Source organism: Ptiloglossa arizonensis, chromosome 12, assembly GCF_051014685.1.
Source record: "Ptiloglossa arizonensis isolate GNS036 chromosome 12, iyPtiAriz1_principal, whole genome shotgun sequence".
In the NCBI taxonomy this organism is placed as follows: Eukaryota; Metazoa; Arthropoda; class Insecta; order Hymenoptera; family Colletidae; genus Ptiloglossa; species Ptiloglossa arizonensis.
This window is the reverse complement of record NC_135059.1, coordinates 8,285,393-8,303,976: the sequence shown is the minus strand read 5'-3', so window position 1 is coordinate 8,303,976 and position 18,584 is coordinate 8,285,393. Positions and strand designations below refer to the sequence as shown.

Below are 18,584 nucleotides of genomic sequence, written 5' to 3'. Positions count from 1 at the left end.
GTATCGTGATCACTATACTTAAATCACTCTCGGTTAGTCCCGTGAAATAAATACACTACTCTCTATGCACAAATGATATTGATCACTATACTTCGCTCTCGGTTAATCCTGTGAGATAAAAACGCTACTCTCCCCGGTTATACGAACTCGAGTGACCCCTATTACGTTTCTCTCAACCGAGGACAACTGTATACAACAATCGGAATCGATTACTCTCAATATTCGTGCCCTGTTGTAATTCCATGTTGCAAAAAAACCTATTTGCAAAATGTGTTACATTATTGTGTTGTAAAATCCGATAAAAAGTCAATGTTTCACCTAGAGAATCTCTCTTGGTTAAAATAAAATGAAATTTGTGAAAACAAACGAGGAATCTATCCGAATGGTTTCTGAATCGTTCTTAATTCGTTTTTCCACGATTAACATAATCCTTTTCCACAATGAGCTGATTGTCCCACTTAGCACGAACGCCTTGATCTTTCTATCGAGACGAGAGTCCAGCGTTATCTGGATGGTCAATTACGTTACCTGGAGATCCACCGCTTCTGATTCCACGAATCGTTAAAGTCTTCCTTGAATTCTCCGTCGAACGATCGCATGAATGACCGTTCCTCGTCGATTCAGGGGAGCATAGACCGCAATTAACTCGCCGGAGAAGAAAGAATCGAGACACCGGTCTTTCCTTATACCGTGTCTAAGTGTGTTCAACCACGGGAATATCAATCACGTCTGGGGAACAGTTCACCTTTTTGTCGAGCCTGTTGCTGGCGTTATTAGTATCTGGTCAGCTGACAGTACCTACAGCTAGAATTGGACATCGTACACAGGAAGATATAAATAAAGGGACGAAAGGAATCAAATTTTGAAAATAATGGATTGGTTCGAAAAGTCATTTAGTTCTCCAAAATGGAGAATATACAATTGAATAAAATGTTTATGCACTCTGAAAAAATCGTGTTTCGTTTTCATCCAAGAAAAAATGAAATTACTTTCCCAATAATTCAATATATACTTTTTGAAATTGTTTTCGAAATATTATTTATCGGCACTCGTGTATTTGAGATATTGAATAATTGGTTTTAATTTACCAAGAATATTAATAAGAAAGAAAGCGACAGGAAAGAGGCTACTCGTGTAAATGTGAAAGTCGAAGGTGGTTCATTATCTGGTAATGTTTTACGCATTAGTGGATATCGTTGCCGCGAATGCGTTTGTTTGCAACGACTCGCTTTTTACAAGGGTTGGATGATGAATTGGTTAAGAAGTAAATCGATGACAGAAGCTTGGAGTTAAATCGGATTGCAAGAACGCGTGATAAATGCCATGGAAAATACAAGGAAGGGGAAATTGAAAACTGGAGTAACGAAAGATAAGGAAGTAGTTAGAAACCGAGGCGACGATTACACTTTTTCCTTCTTGACGAAAGTAGTAGTACTCGTATAGTGTCTGCTTCTGAAGATAATTATGAGTGACGTAGGTAGATTCGAAGAATCCTTCCCTCCCCTCTTTTTTTAGCTTTAATTTTTTTGTTGCTGCTTACTTTTTACAAATCTGTCTTAGATACACTACTATTTGCACGTGACACATCTAGAGCGTTAAATACTCTGTGTAAACACGCCTACAGCGCTAAATACTTCGTGTAAACACGTCTGCAGCGCTAAGTACTTCGTGTAAACACGTCTGCAGCGCTAAACACTTCGTGTAAATATGTCCACAGCGCTAAATACTAATTTACTCCGTGTAAATACGGCCACAGCGCTAAATACTTTACTTTGTACTCGGTGTAATCACGCGCTAAACACTACGTGTAAACACGTCCACAGCGCTAAATACTTTACTTTGTACTTGGTGTAATCACGCGCTAAACACTACGTGTAAACACGTCCACAGCGCTAAATACTTCGTGTAAACACGTCCACAGCACTAAATACTTTGTGTAAACACGTCCACAGCACTAAATACTTTGTGTAAACACGTCCACAGCACTAAATACTTTGTGTAAACACGTCCACAGCGCTAAATACTTCGTGTAAACACGTCCACAGCGCTAAACACTTCGTGTAAACACGTCCACAGCGCTAAACACTTCGTGTAAACACGTCCACAGCGCTAAACACTTCGTGTAAACACGTCCACAGCGCTAAATACTTTACTTCGTACTTGCTGTAATCACGTCCACAGCACTTCTAGTGCTTAAATCGATAGAACGTGTATACACGTCGACAGCGCACACGCGTGTCAATTATTAGATTCACGCACACTCCCGTGGCATCGAAAGGGTCGCAACAGTGACTCCCGGTCCAGTCTTTACCGTAAATTCGATTCGAGGGGATCGTTTCCAACGAAACAATTCTCTAGGCGCGGTCAGTTCCGGAAAATTGACGAAGAGGTGTCTCGATTACCGAGAACCGAACCGTTGAAACGGAGATTCAAATGACCAGAAACAGCGAACGGGCGTGACGGGCCTAACCTCGATCAGACACCTTGACAATGAGAACATCGGTGCTAGTGAACGCGTCATAGTTATTTCTCGATGAAGGAGAGAATCTGGGATGCCCATACGACATCAACAGTCACACGTGTGTCTACACGATGACGAGAGGGACATTCTCTACCACGAGCCCAATCCCCCTTCGGTCATGGGGGATCGTGTCACTAATAAATATGAGATCATTTCCTACCGACGAATGAATTCATCCGCGTCCTGAATCATCATTAACCGATTTCTGACGTGCCCGGGAACAATGTTGCTTTGGTAATCATCTGTTCGCGTCGTTGACCAAAGAAGTCCTTTCTAACACACTCGACTCGTTGCACTCAAGTACGTACGAAACCAATCGTTTAACCCGCGTATTAACATTTAAATATTTGTATCGAATCTATTATCCGTTTAAATCAACATGTAAACTTTGCATGGAACTTTTAAGATATTAAACGCGAGTTTGAAACAATCGGTACGATCCTATCTGTGCAGGTTTTCAAAGGGTGTGTTTGAATCCTTTAACGGGTCCAAATTGACCCTGTAGTGAATTACACGTGTATCGTCGGTCTTTCAAAGGTATTTATAAAACTAATCGGCTTGCTCGAAAAATTTCGTTTAGAAATCTTTTTCTTTCTTTTTTGTTTCATTTTTTTAAAAGCGACTGAGATTTTTAGGACGATGACCTCGGCCTGCAATAATGTCCCTCCGTTCCTTTAACTCTGGAACGAGTATCCATTATTTGACCAAAGACGCGTGTGATCCGTAACGCGAATAAAACAAATACAGTTTAATCGTTTCGTGACTCCTGCCAAGTGATTTGTAACGCGCAAAAGAAGTAATGGTTGTTGCGTGCAACCGAGAAAAGAAAACACGATACTGTTACGTGGTACGTTTTGCCTGTTGGCCGTGTGCGTGCATGCACGCATCTGCATACAAGCGCAGCGGTATAAGCATTGAAACGAGCCGAGATCAGAGATTGCATTCCTGGCAAGGGCGTTCGCAGGTTACGCTCCTCCGGCGGAAACCGAGGAAAGAAAGGGACGGCTGAAGGTCTTTCTCCTCCCTTTTATTCCCTCGGCTCAGTGACGGATCTACCGTGATATTTCTCCGAACCATACAACTACAATTTTTTAAAATTTGATTCCAATTTTCCCTATACGAGGGAAAATAATACCAGAAATACAGGAAAAATTCTAAAAGGAATTTACAAAAATTCAATCCTAAAACTGTATTAATAAAACGATACATCGTTGCAGTAAAGTCGACCTTTAGAGATTTGAAAATATAAAAAAAAAGTAAAGTTTCTTTTCTACGAAGCTTATTCCTACTGCGTACAATTGTTTGAAAAATTTGAATGCAGGAAAAATTCTCTCGAGAAAAACTACTGCATATTTTCCTTCCGCAAATACTAAATATTTTACGCATTAACATTGAAAACGAGAAGTTTGTAAGTTGTTCGTGGATTCTTTTCGTGTACTATAATACGCGTTTCCTTCACGACGATTAATGCTGCTAATGTTAATTGCAGATTAGTCACAAGTTGTTGCGCGGTGTAAATTTATTAACTACTCGGCGCTAAACGCTTCCATCTTTTCAGTAAACGTTTGCACATTTTCATAAATTTAAATGGAAATGATTCACGGTGTTTAACCGTTGACGACGATTATCCGTGAAGAGAGGGAAAACCGAACGAGAAAAATTTCCAATTAAAATAGTTTTCCTTCTCGATAAATTGTTCTGTACGAACGTTCGAGGAATCGAATGGTTTCCCATTTCGAAACCAAAAAATTCCTAATGCGACTCATCGTCTTCGGGAATTTACGTGGATACACTCTCTGTGTAGAAATTTTTATTGTCGCGTGTTACATCTGTGTGTAAAGTTTTACGACACACTCTAATCCACAATGCGCAGAGTGGGAGTATCAAAGAGGTGAAGTACCAAGGTTAGAGAAATTGAGATTCTTTCATAATTAGGTACTACGCGTCATTGCTCACAATCTTGGAAAACGATATTGTGTCAGCAGTTAAACACGAGACGTTTAACGTTTCAACCTTGTTACAGATCCTATTATCCCTTTTGCAATAGCAATTGGAATATATTTTCTTTCCATACTTGGGAAACTACTGTTTTTATTACTACTTGTTACTACTATTTATTATCACTTTGTCCGTTTAGTACTTATACTCTAATATACTCTCAATCGTAGTAGATACTCTTTTAGTTCAAAATAAACATCAATCGGAGTGAATTTCGAAAAAAGTTTCAACAGTAATTGGAAAATTGATCGGATAATATTGTTTTTGAAAGATACAATGCTTTTTGGTAGTATTTTGTTCGAGTTACGTCCCTTCGCTTATAATATTAAACAATCGTTGTTGAGAAACAAACCTGTAGGTAATGTAACGCTGAAAACACGTAAAGGAAGAAAAAAATGTCACGGAGAAACGGAAATTCGAAGAAACGAAAAACGATAAAAAATGTCACGGCGGAACGATCCTATTCGTGTTCTGAAATGAACACACGTTACAAAACGGTGGATCGCGCGGCAGGTGGAATAAATTATCCTCGTCTGTGACCCTGATCGTGCGCAAATAATACGATAGATCAGTTTGCGTCACCCGAACGGCAATTACTGTCGTTTAAGGATGCAACGCGCACGGAACAGGTGATGACACTCGTCGACGACCTTCTCCTAGACAAGCTCCGGGGACATAGTTGTCTTCGCCTTCTCCTGGTTTTTTTCTCAATTTTTTTTCAATTTTTCTCAATTTTTTCTCAGTTTTCCTCAATTTTCTCTCCTTTTCTCAACTTTTCTCAACTTTTCTCAATTTTTCTCAATTTTTGCTCATTTTTTTTCAATTCTTTCTCAATTCGTTTTCAATTCTTTCACAATTTTTCCTCAATTTTCTCTCAACTTTTCTCAATTTTTTCTCAATTTTTTCTCAATTTTTTCTCATTTTTTTCTCAATTCTTTCTCAATTCGTTTTCAATTCTTTCTCAATTTTTTCTCAGTTTTCCTCAATTTTCTCCCAACTTTTCTCAACTTTTCTCAGTTTTTCTCAATTTTGTTTCAATTTTTTCTCATTTTTTTTTAAATTTTTTCTCAATTCTTTCTCAATTCTTTCTCAATTCTTTCTCAATTCTTTCTCAATGTTTTCTCAATTCTTTCTCAATTTTTCTCAATTTTTCCTCCAATACAGAGTCTCACTCGCCACTCGAGTTGCCGTATGAAACGTCGTGGTAACTGAGAGTCGCCTTACGAGCACAAAGGGTTAAAAAAGCGACTAGACACGTTTTTCAGGTCACACAACACTATGGAATGCAAGATAGAGCAAAAAATTGGGATTTATCGACGAATACATATCGTAGATAATGTATACGTTGTAATTAAATGATCATTTAATATATTAATGATCTAATAATGAATATATTAAGTGAGAAAATCTTATTCCGATCCAAAGATATCTGTCGTTAAATAGAGGCTTCGGAAATAAACAAATTAAACTGATTAATAGCGTATCTCCATAACAGGTTATTTGAAACAAAGTAATGGACGTTGTTCTTTTGTTGCTATTGCATAATACAGATTTTTGCAAATTGCATTTTTAATTCTTGACACGAGTTTGAAGGATAAGTATGGAATTTTTTCTATACAATTTTTTTGCGAGTAAAAATAGTGCTTTGAATTATATATTTCAATATAATCAAATATAATTTGAAGTGTAATTGCATCTTCCTTCGAACGAAACCTTGCATTTTGTAAGAAATCATTTAATGCACTTTTTTATATTCTATTAAAACAGCATTAGAACGTTTTACCAAGAAACTGTCTGTCTAAGAGATGTTTTTAACTTTAAGATTGTAAATTACTACTCGTATCTGTTCAAAGACGTCTTAAGTGCACAATCTACCTTTTTTACATATGCGAATGTAAATCATTTTCTGATATTTCTAATCTTTACTAACACAATAAAGCTAGAACGTACACTGCAGAGACATTACGTGTGTTAAAAGATAAGAATAGTAATTTACAAACTAAAAATTAAAGTACCGCTCGAACCATCGATTCTCTGGAAACAAAATTTTATTATACCTTTTCGTAGAGTATAAAAAAACTGCATTGGGCAATGCGTGCAAATGTGCAATTGCGTGCGTGCACTTAAATGCATTACAAGGATAAAAATGTTAAGCTTCCACAATCATTCGAATTTGTCTTGCACCTCTTGTTCATGGCTCAAATCAATTCAATGATACAATCTCTCCCAGTTTGATGGTATACTCTATGCACAATAGAACTATGATAGACGCAACCCTGATACTTGCACGCGAACCACGTTCGATTGCATTACGTTAACAAGTGAAAAGAACGGTCCTTAATTATAAACCATTGCTACATCTTCCCCCAGTTGTTTCTATTGTCGGTAGACCGATCGAAAATTTTGATTCGTAACGTTACATTTTTATATTTCATTCGTAAGTTTTCAAAGTCACCTTCAATTCCCTTTCCGTAGCAACGAGCTATAACGTAACCTTCAAACGACCTTGAGCACAAGAATTTACATAGGTGACTCCGACGGTTCGAATTTCAAGGTGACCCTTAAAAATGTACCAAAAAAAATACCACAACCCTTGATGAATTTTTGCACCCGTAATTTGTAACAAAAAAAAATTTTTAATAAACTCAGTGACAAAAATAATAGTGGACGAACAAGTTGCACCGTTCACCCGGTAGAGTAACGCAAAGAGAACAATACATATGCGTGTTTACGTGTCAATTTTGATCGTCTGTAGGGTCCGCGCGTTGAAGCGCGATAATAATCGTGAAACAATTGTAAAACATCGCGTGGAACAATATACATAAGTGGCATTCGGCATCGACCTTCTAAGGCTGCCTGCGGGGACAAAATCAACGGAAGGAAAAAAGAAGGCGGTGGCATTGCAAGGCTGCTGGCCTGGGTGTTGCAATCCTTATGATGCAATCGGACCCGAGTCTCCTCGCGACACTGAAACCCACCTGCGTTCAGTGGGAGCCAGCCTTGCCTCGAGTTTATTTCGTGTTTTCGAGCGGCGCACGGTCGCGCTGGCGATTAACGTCGCGCGAGACCGAGATTCCCCAGTGACGACGAGTTAGTTCTTCGTTCTCTCTTTTCTTCGTCTCGGCCAGCGTCCAAAACATGCGCCTGCGCAGTTGTGCTCCTCCGACCTCCGATGGATTCACGGTATATATCGCCTGTGTTGTTTCTCTCAGCTTTTTTTTTTCGTTCGCTCTCCTTGCTCCCGTCGGATCTCGTTATCGATGTCGCGGAACCGCTGCGTGCGGGCGCACCGAACCACGCTGTACTCGCAACGTTCGTCGAACGCCCATGGGCGTTTCTCGCACGGTGCGAACGCGTTCGTTATCGGGTCGTTCGAAGGAAAGGTTTCTCGTTCGAAAGATCGATCGATGAACAGAATTAATGGATGTTTCGATCGGTGAACATCGTCCGGAGAACTCGTGAGAAACAATTTTACCAGCTTTCTCTTTTGTACGCGATGACAATCGGCCGGATATCGAGCGCGTAGCAATGCACACGATCGAATAGTACAGCAGCCATTGATACACCGCGAGTCGGGAAGTGGAGTGGCACTTTCAAAATGATTTACATCTCGCACGATGAGATTTATCCGATCGCGGTCCAGTCTTCCGATTATTTTTTTATCGTTATTGTTATTAAATTTTGTCGATGCTCGTAACCCCCCGCCCCCCGGATTCTTATAGCGAATCGCCGGTTTCTATTATCGCGAATTCCACGAAGCGAGTAATTGCGGTGTCGTGTTTCGTTGTCGATACCGGATTTATCTTACGAGTTAACAACGAACGCACTCTCGGGTCCACGCGGACACCGATGGTATATGTATCTCGCTTCTTGGAAGTTACTTGGCCAGGTGCGGAGACGCGATAATCTCTGTGATTTCCTAGCACGACAGTTATTTTTATTCCGACGTGTTCTATTACCGTATTTTTAGCCTGCCGCTGTCCATTGACTGCCACGTTGTCGCGCTAAGTAACTGTAAAGTAACGTGTGAAATCGCGAAACGTTACCCGGCTCCGCGACTTTGGATTTTTATTTATTCTCGACGTTCGTTCCAGCGGTACAATTCTCATTCGGTCCGTTCTACGATTCGAAGTTCAATTTTCAGTAACTGTTACAAACTATTGGGTCGTTCGAAAAGTCATTTCGTTTTCCAAAATGGAGAATATATAATTGAAGAAAATGTTTGTACACTTTAACAAAAATCGTGTTTCATTTTCACCGAAAAAAAAAAAAACGAAATGATTTTCCGAACAATCCAATATTATTCGTTTTCCTTATTCGAAATTTGTATTCAAATCAACGGTGTCGATTCTTTTGCTTCTCGCAGCACGTGACACACATCCGCTAACGTGATTCGTCACGCGACCTATGATAACACGAACCGTGAACAGTGAAAATAACTCGAAAATTTGGAATTGTTAATTCAATTAAGATGAAACATTCTATTTCCAAAGTAGTAAAATTTTGGTAAATTATCGAACTAAGAAATCAACAGATTAGAATTCTCAAGGCTGCAACGGTCCTAGTTATTCAATTTTTTATTTTAACTTGCAAAGAAAAAAGAGTTGCTCGTCTCCAATTCGCACTCGACGACGCTTTAGGATTGTCGCGAAAGATTGCGCGCGCATTCAAGTGACCGTTGCCGATTGGAGCGTCCCCCCTCTCCGCTCGCGTCCGAAACTGTGCTATATCGTGGCCGGGGAGTGGGGGAGTCGAGCATAAATCCCTCGCCCCGAGTGTCATAGTTGACAGAGTGAAAGATCCAGCGCGACACAAGCTGCTGCGCCACGACTTCCGCATTCGTAATTTCTCTGCGCACACCGGACCGCCTCGCCGAACCAACGAGGAAAGTTGTTTCGAGCCGCTCTCTTTCCCTCTTTCGAGCGGCCGCAACCCGCTCGGTATATCCACTCGCTCGCGTGAATTCTAATCGGTTTTTACGTAATATCGACGAGGGCTGCGTGCAAGGAATGCATCGTTGCGCTTCTTCTCGCACGGCTGAACGCCCTCGCCGGTTCCTGGAGATGCGGTTGCCCGTAAATCAACCCGACCAAATGCTTGTTATTACACCGTTCAGCTTCTTTTTTTTTTCTTTTCTTTTCTTTTCGGACATTAGGGGAAGAATCACCGCCCGATTGGACCTGGGAAGAGCTGAATCGACTCGTCGGGCGAAATTGGATTCCACGGGGGTAGAAAAAGGGTGCTGAATTTTTTATTCGAACGCTATTGATGTTTTTTTTTTTACGAAGACAAATTTATTTTTTAAGTAAACGTTTAGATACCAAGATGGTGGTAAAAGGAGGTTGGTTTCCTCCCAAATTGGAAAATTTACAGGAAAAATTTTTTTTAATAGAAATGGGAGATGGTAATTCGAACTATTAAGGTATGCTTGTTTTGTATGTGTGTGAAATTTCGTGAAAATTGATTCGTAAGTCTCTAAGAAAGATTTCTAGGTAAAAGTAGTTTCGAAGACAATTTTTATTGAAATTCTATGATTAATTTAATCACATTACGTTACAAGTAAGCTTAAATATGAATTATACTATACAGAGTATTCCTGACAAGTATGTACAAGGAAGCACCAGATAATTCCTCGTAAAGGAATATATTGTAAAAAAAAATATAGAATACCTTTTCCTTCGTTTAAGTTTTTGAGAAAATCGAGTTCGAAAACCCGCTTTAAAGACACAATTCGTCGAGCAGCGTATAACACCGATGATGTTTATAAACAACGTTCGCTCGAGTTTCTGTATTACCTCATTTACGCAAGCTGTTAGTTCCTTTCGAACAATCGTGTTTCAAAATAATGTTCGCTCAAGTTTCCCTATTACCTTGTATACGTGAGCTGTTAGTTTCCTTCGAACGATCACAATGATGAGTTATGCTAACAAGGAATACCTCAATACGATAGAGACTTTCAGTGTGTATAACGGCAAGTTTTCTGCTGCTGTTCCTTACTACAGAGTACACAATTCCAATCTATTTCTGACTGTAAAATAATTGAACGATCTCTTTTGGAAAATAGTTGCTTCGAATCACGATCAAAATATTGCAAACATGTGGTACTATACTAACCGTAAACACGTACGCACAAAACGGATTTTTAAACTCGATTTCCTCGACAGGTAAACTGCAAATAAGAAAAAGTTTTTTCATATGTTTTTAAATATTTTTCTTCACGAGAAAATCATTTGGTAGCTATTTGTACATACTTCTTAGGGACACTTCTTAACCTTACAATCTTCGTAGCTTCGTTAATTTGTAAAATTTAAATGTAATAATTTTAAAACATATTTCTCGAGCAGCTGACGAACGCTCAAGAAAATGAAGAAAAAAAAAAGGAAAGAAACTTTTGAACGTTTAGAGTAAAAGACTCTCCTATATCCATATCCAGTTTTTAGCGTGCAGGAGTGTTTTTGTTCGTTAGATTAATATCTAATCTTAAACGTACTTGATACCATGTCGTCGCGTACATAACGATCTGTTTTTGATCTCTGAATGATCCTTCTATCTTTATTACATCCTTGTGTGCCTGTAAGCGAGACGTCGTCGTTCCTAAAGGATGCAGTAGATACGAGATAAAGTAGTAATTTAAAGATAATACTATGTAGGATACATCCATTAAGTAAAATGATGGAGAACTCGTAGGCAGGTTAAATCATGATATAACATGTCCACGCCTATCATTTTTGTTACCGATCTACTGATCAGAATTCTGTCGATCACGAATGACACGGTTGAATAGATCCTTCAAGGTGATAATCAAAACGAAAGAAAACTCCTGGGTCGTAAATAACAAAAAATTGATATCGGTTTATAAAAACCTCGAAGCGAAAATGAGAAAACGCGATAGAAAATGTAACAACAACTTGGAATATTTTCTGAACTGTGTACTCCATGGTGGAGAATTTTTATCAGTCCATCAACAATAAAAATATGTACAACTCGACGTATACGTAGATTTTCGAAAAACATTAAACGACATACTAACAACTCGTTTCGTTGTTTCTGTTGCAGGTAAGCCAATTGTTACAATATGTATGCAGTTTCCTGAGAGAATATTTTGGCAATTACAGGTGAAGTAGATTTTTCTTTAAATTTTCAAATCTTTGATGTACTGGTCGAAATAATTAGGAGACCATCTACTCGAAGGAAGATGAATAATATTTTATCAAATACACAAGATAAATATTCGATAAACAATTCGTTGGAAAGCTACTGTTTCATTTCTGATATTTGATTCATTCTCCATGTTTCAATTATCGTGTATTTTACACGAAACACTTTCAGGTGTTATTTATACATCTTGTGATCGAATAGTTAAATACTTTTCGCGATAAATGGACCCTTGTTTCACACGTTTCACCGGCTGATAGCACACAGAAGAATTATGCGAAGTATTCGAGTAACTGATAACGCTTTGGTTATCTTTGGTACACGTTCTAATTACTTTAGACCACCCTCGGTAGATAAACCAAGTATTTTACAAAAGAAACAATCGATGGTGCTGTTCCAAACGAAAGGAACGAGTACCTAATGCGTTATTCGAAATCGTCGGTTGCACGTTCAGGGTTCGCAGGCGTGACAAATTTCATATTTAGTTTCACGCGTTTACTTACTGAAATTGCTCGAACGGTAAAAACAATTGAAACAATTGATCAGTGTAATATATCACCGGTTTTATATTTTCCCTCCGTTTCACCGAGAACAAAAGCGAACGCGATCGTCCGTGTCGGTTGGCCGGCTCGTTCTCGTTTTATTTTACAAATAATTCGAAGTGCATGCACGTCGATCGATGACTCACCGCGCGAGTTGCTCTCTTCGAGAACCGTGAAAAGAACTGGCCGGCAATTCGTCAATGAAAATTTTACTGTTCCAGTCATTTTGAGGCGTTTCATGATTTTATGGGAGTTCTTGCGTGCCTCGGTCTCGTTACGCAACCCTTTAAGCCGAGGAACGAAAGTCGTGGGAGTGGAAGAGTGCGATATAGATTAGCATTACGAGGCGCTCGAGACCACTTTCTCGTTCCGAAGAAAGCAACAGTTGAGAGGGGGGATATTGAACCCATTAATTAATACGGGATTGTTCGTGCAAACTGTTTCGAGACGATCGACTCTTAGATTTCCAAAAATCATTCTTTTTTTCTTTCGAATATATGGTAACGAGAGAATTTCTATTCGTAGCTAAGTTCCAGGCACTTTCTACCACTGAAGAGTCTAGAATTCTTTAAACTGCTCCTAGTCTACCGTACAATTGTAGATCAACTGGTAGACCTTCGATTCACAACTAGGTCAACTGGAATTGAAGATTTGTACTCTATTTGTAGATTTATTGGAAATCTTCTGATAGATCAATTGGAAATCCTTTAATCCAAGGTAGAGTAACTGGAGAACTTGTACTCCAAATGTAGATTTATTAGAATTCTTCTAATGAATTAACTGGAATTATTTCAATTCAAGCTAGAGTAACTCGAGAACTTGTACTCTAAGTGTAGATTTATTAGAAATCTTCTAATAAATCAACTGGAAATATTTCAATCCAAGCTAGAGTAACTGAAGAACTTGTACTCTAGGTGTAGATTAATTGGAAGACTTATAGTGCATGTCTATCCCAATTTGGAAACTATCAGTCTACATCAACTTGAAACCTTTCAATTCAAGCCGACGCTAACTTTGATGGCTATCAGACCAGGTCTGTACCAATTTGAAGGCTCTCCATCTCTTCGTCCCATATATCTTTAGTTATTTCTATTGGTTCAAGTCTACATGAGTGTGAAAACTTTCAGTCTGGATCTCGACTAACTGGGAAACTTTCGTTTCAAGGCTGGGCAAACTAGAAGACTTTCAAAGTCTAGGACAATTATAGGATTTATGGTCCAAGTCTAGACCAACTAGGTACTTAAGTTAAAATCCAGATCATCTTGAGGGTTTTCAGCATAGACTAGTCCAAAGTATAGATCAATTGGAAAGTTTCTAATCCAAGTTTAGACAAAGTAGGTACTTTAGATTCAAATCCAGATCATCTTGAGGGTTTTCAGTACAAACTAGTCCAAAGTACAGATCAATTTGAAAGCTTCTAATCCAAGTCTAGACCAATTGGAAATCTTTTAATCCAAGTTTACAGTAATTGGAAAACTTCTAATCGAAGTCTAGACCAATTGGAAAACTTCTAATCCAAGTTTAGACTAATTGGAAAACTTCTAATCCAAATCTAAACTAATTGGAAAACTTCTAATCCAAGTATAAACCATCTTCCAAACTTTTAGTCCAAATCCTACGCCAACTTGAAGGCTCTATTGGTCAAAGTGTCAACAGACTCGAAAACTTTCACTCTGTCTACAGGACACTCTAGAAATTAGAAAAGCTCTGTTCGGTTCAATCACGTCAAGTCAAGGACAGTAGCGTGCAACGAAGTACAGATCAAAGGGAACGTTCTGTCAAAGAGTGAAATACCTAAACCGTGAAATACGCACGATGACGACGACGATGAACGCAGAGTCCCATTCGATCGAGCAACGGTTGGTAGCAGGTTCGCGTCTATCAATGAAAATCGTTCGAGGTGAGCGTGTACGAAGATCCCCACGGTGTTAAGGGGAAAGAAAAGCGAGAATTGTTTACGATCGATGGGTCGAGCAACGGTACGAAAAGGGGTAAACTGCGTTACACGCGGTTGCGATGGAATGTTTGCATAATTCTAACGTTGTAACCGAATCAGGAAGAACTGAAATTATGAGAAGGGGAAAGGAGTCATTGCAACGGCATCTTGCATAAGCATCATACGTGTGTGGATTCGTTACCGTCGGTGCATCGGGAAATGCATCGCTTTGCAAGGGGAGGGGACCGCTCTCCCTATTTCTAGCGGTTCTCAGATTGAAATGGAAAACTGCACCAAGTTCCATCGAACGATATACACGTTGTCTGGAATCGTAGGTACCAATCGTTCGCTCATAAATCGGATACCTCCGATCACGAGGAAAAATAACGAACCGCGCGTGTAAACCGTAATGGACGTCAATATTTGTTAATTGCGAGTCGTGTTAGATGGTCCGATTGGTAAGCACCTGGAACGTAGGTGCGCTTCGACCAGAACGAGCACTGGCCCAGGAATTTTTCATCATTCCGGGGAGAGCAATCGCATCTCCGATCGGGAACACAGCTAGCGCGCTTCGTATGCAGATAATCACTGCGGATTGTTATCTGAAACGAAGTAATAAAGCCGGTGTGAAGTCCGGCTCGTTTAACTTTCGCATTGTAATTGTTCTCCTGATTGTCGATGAAGATAGGGAGGGCAACAGTTTCTTTCGAGGTATATTCGAAGTTATTGGGAATTGGGTACGCGAACGGATTCGTTTGTCGAGATTTCAGCGATAATTGCCAGCGTCGTCGTAACAGTGTTTCTCGAAAAAGGAAATTGAAGTGATCTACGAGCGAAACCGCTATTTGCAAGTTGTCCTCGAATCTCTAACGACCGCTTTGCCCCTGTTCCCTGGATCCGTACGTACGCGAGCGCATTGTAAAAGTCTTTTTGCAGAAAATTAGTGGAAAACGGTTTTTCCAATTCGAGAGAAAGTCGGGCCCGTTCCTTTGATATCCGACCGTGAACCGAATCGGAGCACGCGCAGAAATTATAGATTAATATCGGGTCCGCTTTCCATTTAATAATCCCAATGAACCAACGGTTATCAGTGATTTTATTCTCGTGCCTTTAAGAAATTCATCCGTAACGCAAATTATTCGTGAACTCTCTGCTCTCTGCGTTCGAAACCATTCCACAACACGAATATCGATGGAAACATTCGCCAAGAACCAACGAGGATTGACTTCATTAACATTCCTGTTTCCATGGGCTCTTCGAGAGTGCATCCAGGCCTAAAGCTTCTGAAATTCCAACATCTCCGCCAGACTACTAAATCCTGCTCCTCTAGTTAGGTTTCTCTGTTGGCCAGTCCATTCCGTCCCTGTGTCATTAGTTATCGAGAGGCCTGCCCATAAGAACGAGGGTGGGAGAGATGACGCGATGGTTGGAAAGGGATCGAAGGTGGAATCTGGACGTATTTATGATGTTCTCGTGATTAGCGCATCTCTCGTGGTATGTCTCCTCCTCTTCGTATCTCCCTAGACTGTTTTGCAGCTTTTCCAGTCCCACGATTTCTATTGCTCTCTCTCGCTACGTCTTTTGCCTACAGTTGCTCCGCCCTTTAGTCTGCTTCTTTCGCGATCTCTCCTTTGGCTCTCCCTGGCTCTCCCTGGCTCTTCCCGTCTCTTCCCGTTTCTCCCTCTCTCTCCTTGGCTCTCCCCGTCTCTCCCTAGCTCTCCCCAGCTCTCCTTGACTCTCCTCGTCTCTCCCCGTTTCTCCCCATCTCTCCCTAGCTCTCCCTAGCTCTCTTTGGCTCTCCTCGTCTCTCCCCGTTTTCCCCGTCTCTCCCCATCCCGCCCTAGCTCTCCCCGTCTCTCCCCAGCTCTCCCAGCCCTCCTTAGCTCTCCCTAGCTCTCCCTGGCTCTCCCTGGCTCTCCCTGGCTCTCCCTGGCTCTCCCTATTCTGGTCGTTTTGTTCTTTTGTCATCTCACCGCTCTTCCTCGACTCGCGTCAGAGAGGCACGCATCCACCCGGTTGCAAAGGTGCGCGTGCGCGCGTAAAGGAGAAGAGCAGCCTCCGGAGAAGCTCTCACCGAGGAGGTCGCGAGCAAGGCCACTTCGGGCGTTGCCCTCCTGAGCTCGATCTCAACTCGCATATGCCCGGTTATCCACGCGTCGAGGACTCGCCGAGGATCGATCTACCGGGTGGCTTGTATCGATCCTTGCGCGATTTTACACCTTCGATTAACTCTCAACGATCTTCAAACCGTTAACGTACCAGTGTTCTCTATTTAGGAGACATTGAGACAAACCTTTCTTCTTTTACAGGTATTAAAATTTTAGTGAATATTCTGTGAGTTTTCAGGTGTAAAGTTTCAAGACTTGAATTTTCTTCTAACCTCTTTGGAATGTGCTCAGATTTTAGTTAAGGAAATTCATTCATTCGTACGTTATAATTTTTGACTGGAGAAAGATGATCTTAGAAGCTTACAGTACTCTTGTTTGTTGATTTACATTGTAAAACTGATGTTTTTAGATATTTTTAGGTGTCAGTATTCTATTCCTAGTTATTCGTTACACATTTTTATAATTTTTTTACAACTAGACGTTCAGTTTTCTAATGCACACGAACGTTGTGCAAAAAGAACGAAGCAACCTTCGAATCGATTAAAGAAACGTAAAAAACAGAGCACGTGTCGACAGTGAAGCTACTCGAGTTTAGACTGAATTTCTAATGAGATTACTTAAGCGTAATCGATTATAATTTATGCAGTATAGCTACAAGGATTATTCCGTTTGAAAGTTACAGTTTGAAAGATCGTACTCAATGTATTTGCAATGGGAAATTAATCTAGAAAAGACAAACTAATTGTTTTTTTAAATTCGTAGAAGCTACACCAAAGATGAAAATAATTCAACACGATGTGGAAACAGTGAATGTAAATGAGAGTTAAATATAAATTCGGTTAATTTTTTAATACGACACGTGGCAAACAGAGACGAGGAACCAGCAGTGTTTTATTCCTATATAAAGTATAGTCGTTCGATGAACAGCCGACGAAATAAATTTACCTAAATTAATTTTTTTTTCGACCAAGCCGAAGTAAGGTCGTATTTTCGAAACTGCGTTCTCGCAGATTCTAAACTACTTGAAATTCAATTCATGCAAACGCGAGGCAAAATATCATTGAGCATCTCGTTGAATATCGTAACTATAATTTGAAGGTCGTAACACGGTAAGAATAATGATTTGTCCGGGATTAATAATACGTATGGTAATGATATGCGTAGAGGCCATTGTTTATTGCGATTGCTGTGCGATTTACAGGCAACAGTTGTGTTCTAATACGCAGCTGTTACGTCTCGACCTTGTTACGTTAATGCCGAGTATTAACGCGTTCGTCTTTGATCGTGTAATTAATGAACGAGAACCGACATCGTCATCTGTTGAACTTGAAAATCATGTTACTCTGGCGTGTTCGACTGTAATTAACTGTGAAAGGAGGAGTCTTCGACATTGTAGATTAAACAGAGTTTACATTCTTATTCTTTCAAGTTGCGCAACAATTTCTTTCGTTTTCCAAATTCTAATGCAGACGGTCAAAACTTCTTTAGACTCCTCTTTTCGTCTAGATTTTCTGTTTTTCAAAAAATTTTCTATTTTTCACAATTAGTCTTCCTTGACAAACACCTCATTCAACATCGTCGTTCACCTCATTCACCTCATACATCGTCATTCTTTGAACTTGAAAATCATGTTAATTCGTCCTGTTCGACTGTAATTAACTGTGAAAGTTAATTACACTGTAGGTTAAATAGTATTCAAATTTTTACTTTTTCAAGTTCTCTAGACTCCTCTCTACTTCTAGAGCAAATTTTCCACTTCTGACAATTAGTATTCCTCGAGAAACACCTCACCCAACAAGAACAACTTAATTCACCATGAAAGGAGTTTTTGGCACTGTAGATTAAACAGAATTCAAATTTGTACCTTTTCAAATTACACAACAATTTCATTCGTTCGTGAAACCCTGACGCAGAAGATCATCACAACTTCTCTAGACTCCTCTCTGCTTCTGGAACGAAACAAATTTTCCACTTCTCACAATTATCTCGTGAAAGACAATGGCCAAGAGCGGCCAAATCAATGTCAGACCGTGACGATCCTAAACGGAAGTCTGAATCTTTTCATCGGCATTTACGAGCCACGCAGGAAGGAAAGTCTTCCTTGAGAAAAAACCCCTCGTCCACGATGTCCGAGTTCTCACCGGTATGGATCCTGGTGACGAAGGATCGAGTTACTCTGCAAGTTGTGCAAGTGCATTATCGTCTCTTTGAGACAATGGCGGGGGACTCCCTGACTCCGCGGCTTAATAAACCAGGAACAGAAATTAAATATCCAGCTGCAGATCTTTGTGACCGTGGACACGTATACATTAGTATAATAATAA

General features: G+C 40.0%; 1 protein-coding gene across 17 annotated transcripts in view; it reads left to right on the top strand.

Annotated features, from left to right (window-relative positions):
• Positions 1-18,584, top strand: part of LOC143153525 (uncharacterized) — a 138,329-nt gene that overhangs the window by 69,848 nt on the left and 49,897 nt on the right. For 10 of the 17 annotated variants that reach the window (XM_076324848.1, XM_076324853.1, XM_076324861.1 and 7 more), the window contains exon 3: positions 11,576-11,634. The exons of 5 other annotated variants lie outside the window; for them this stretch is intronic. In XM_076324848.1, coding sequence (XP_076180963.1) covers positions 11,576-11,634 — 59 coding nt within the window. Of the gene's footprint in view, positions 1-7,507; positions 7,703-11,575; positions 11,635-18,584 lie in introns of those variants that run through there. 2 more of the 17 variants (XM_076324852.1, XM_076324856.1) reach the window with 2 other exon arrangements.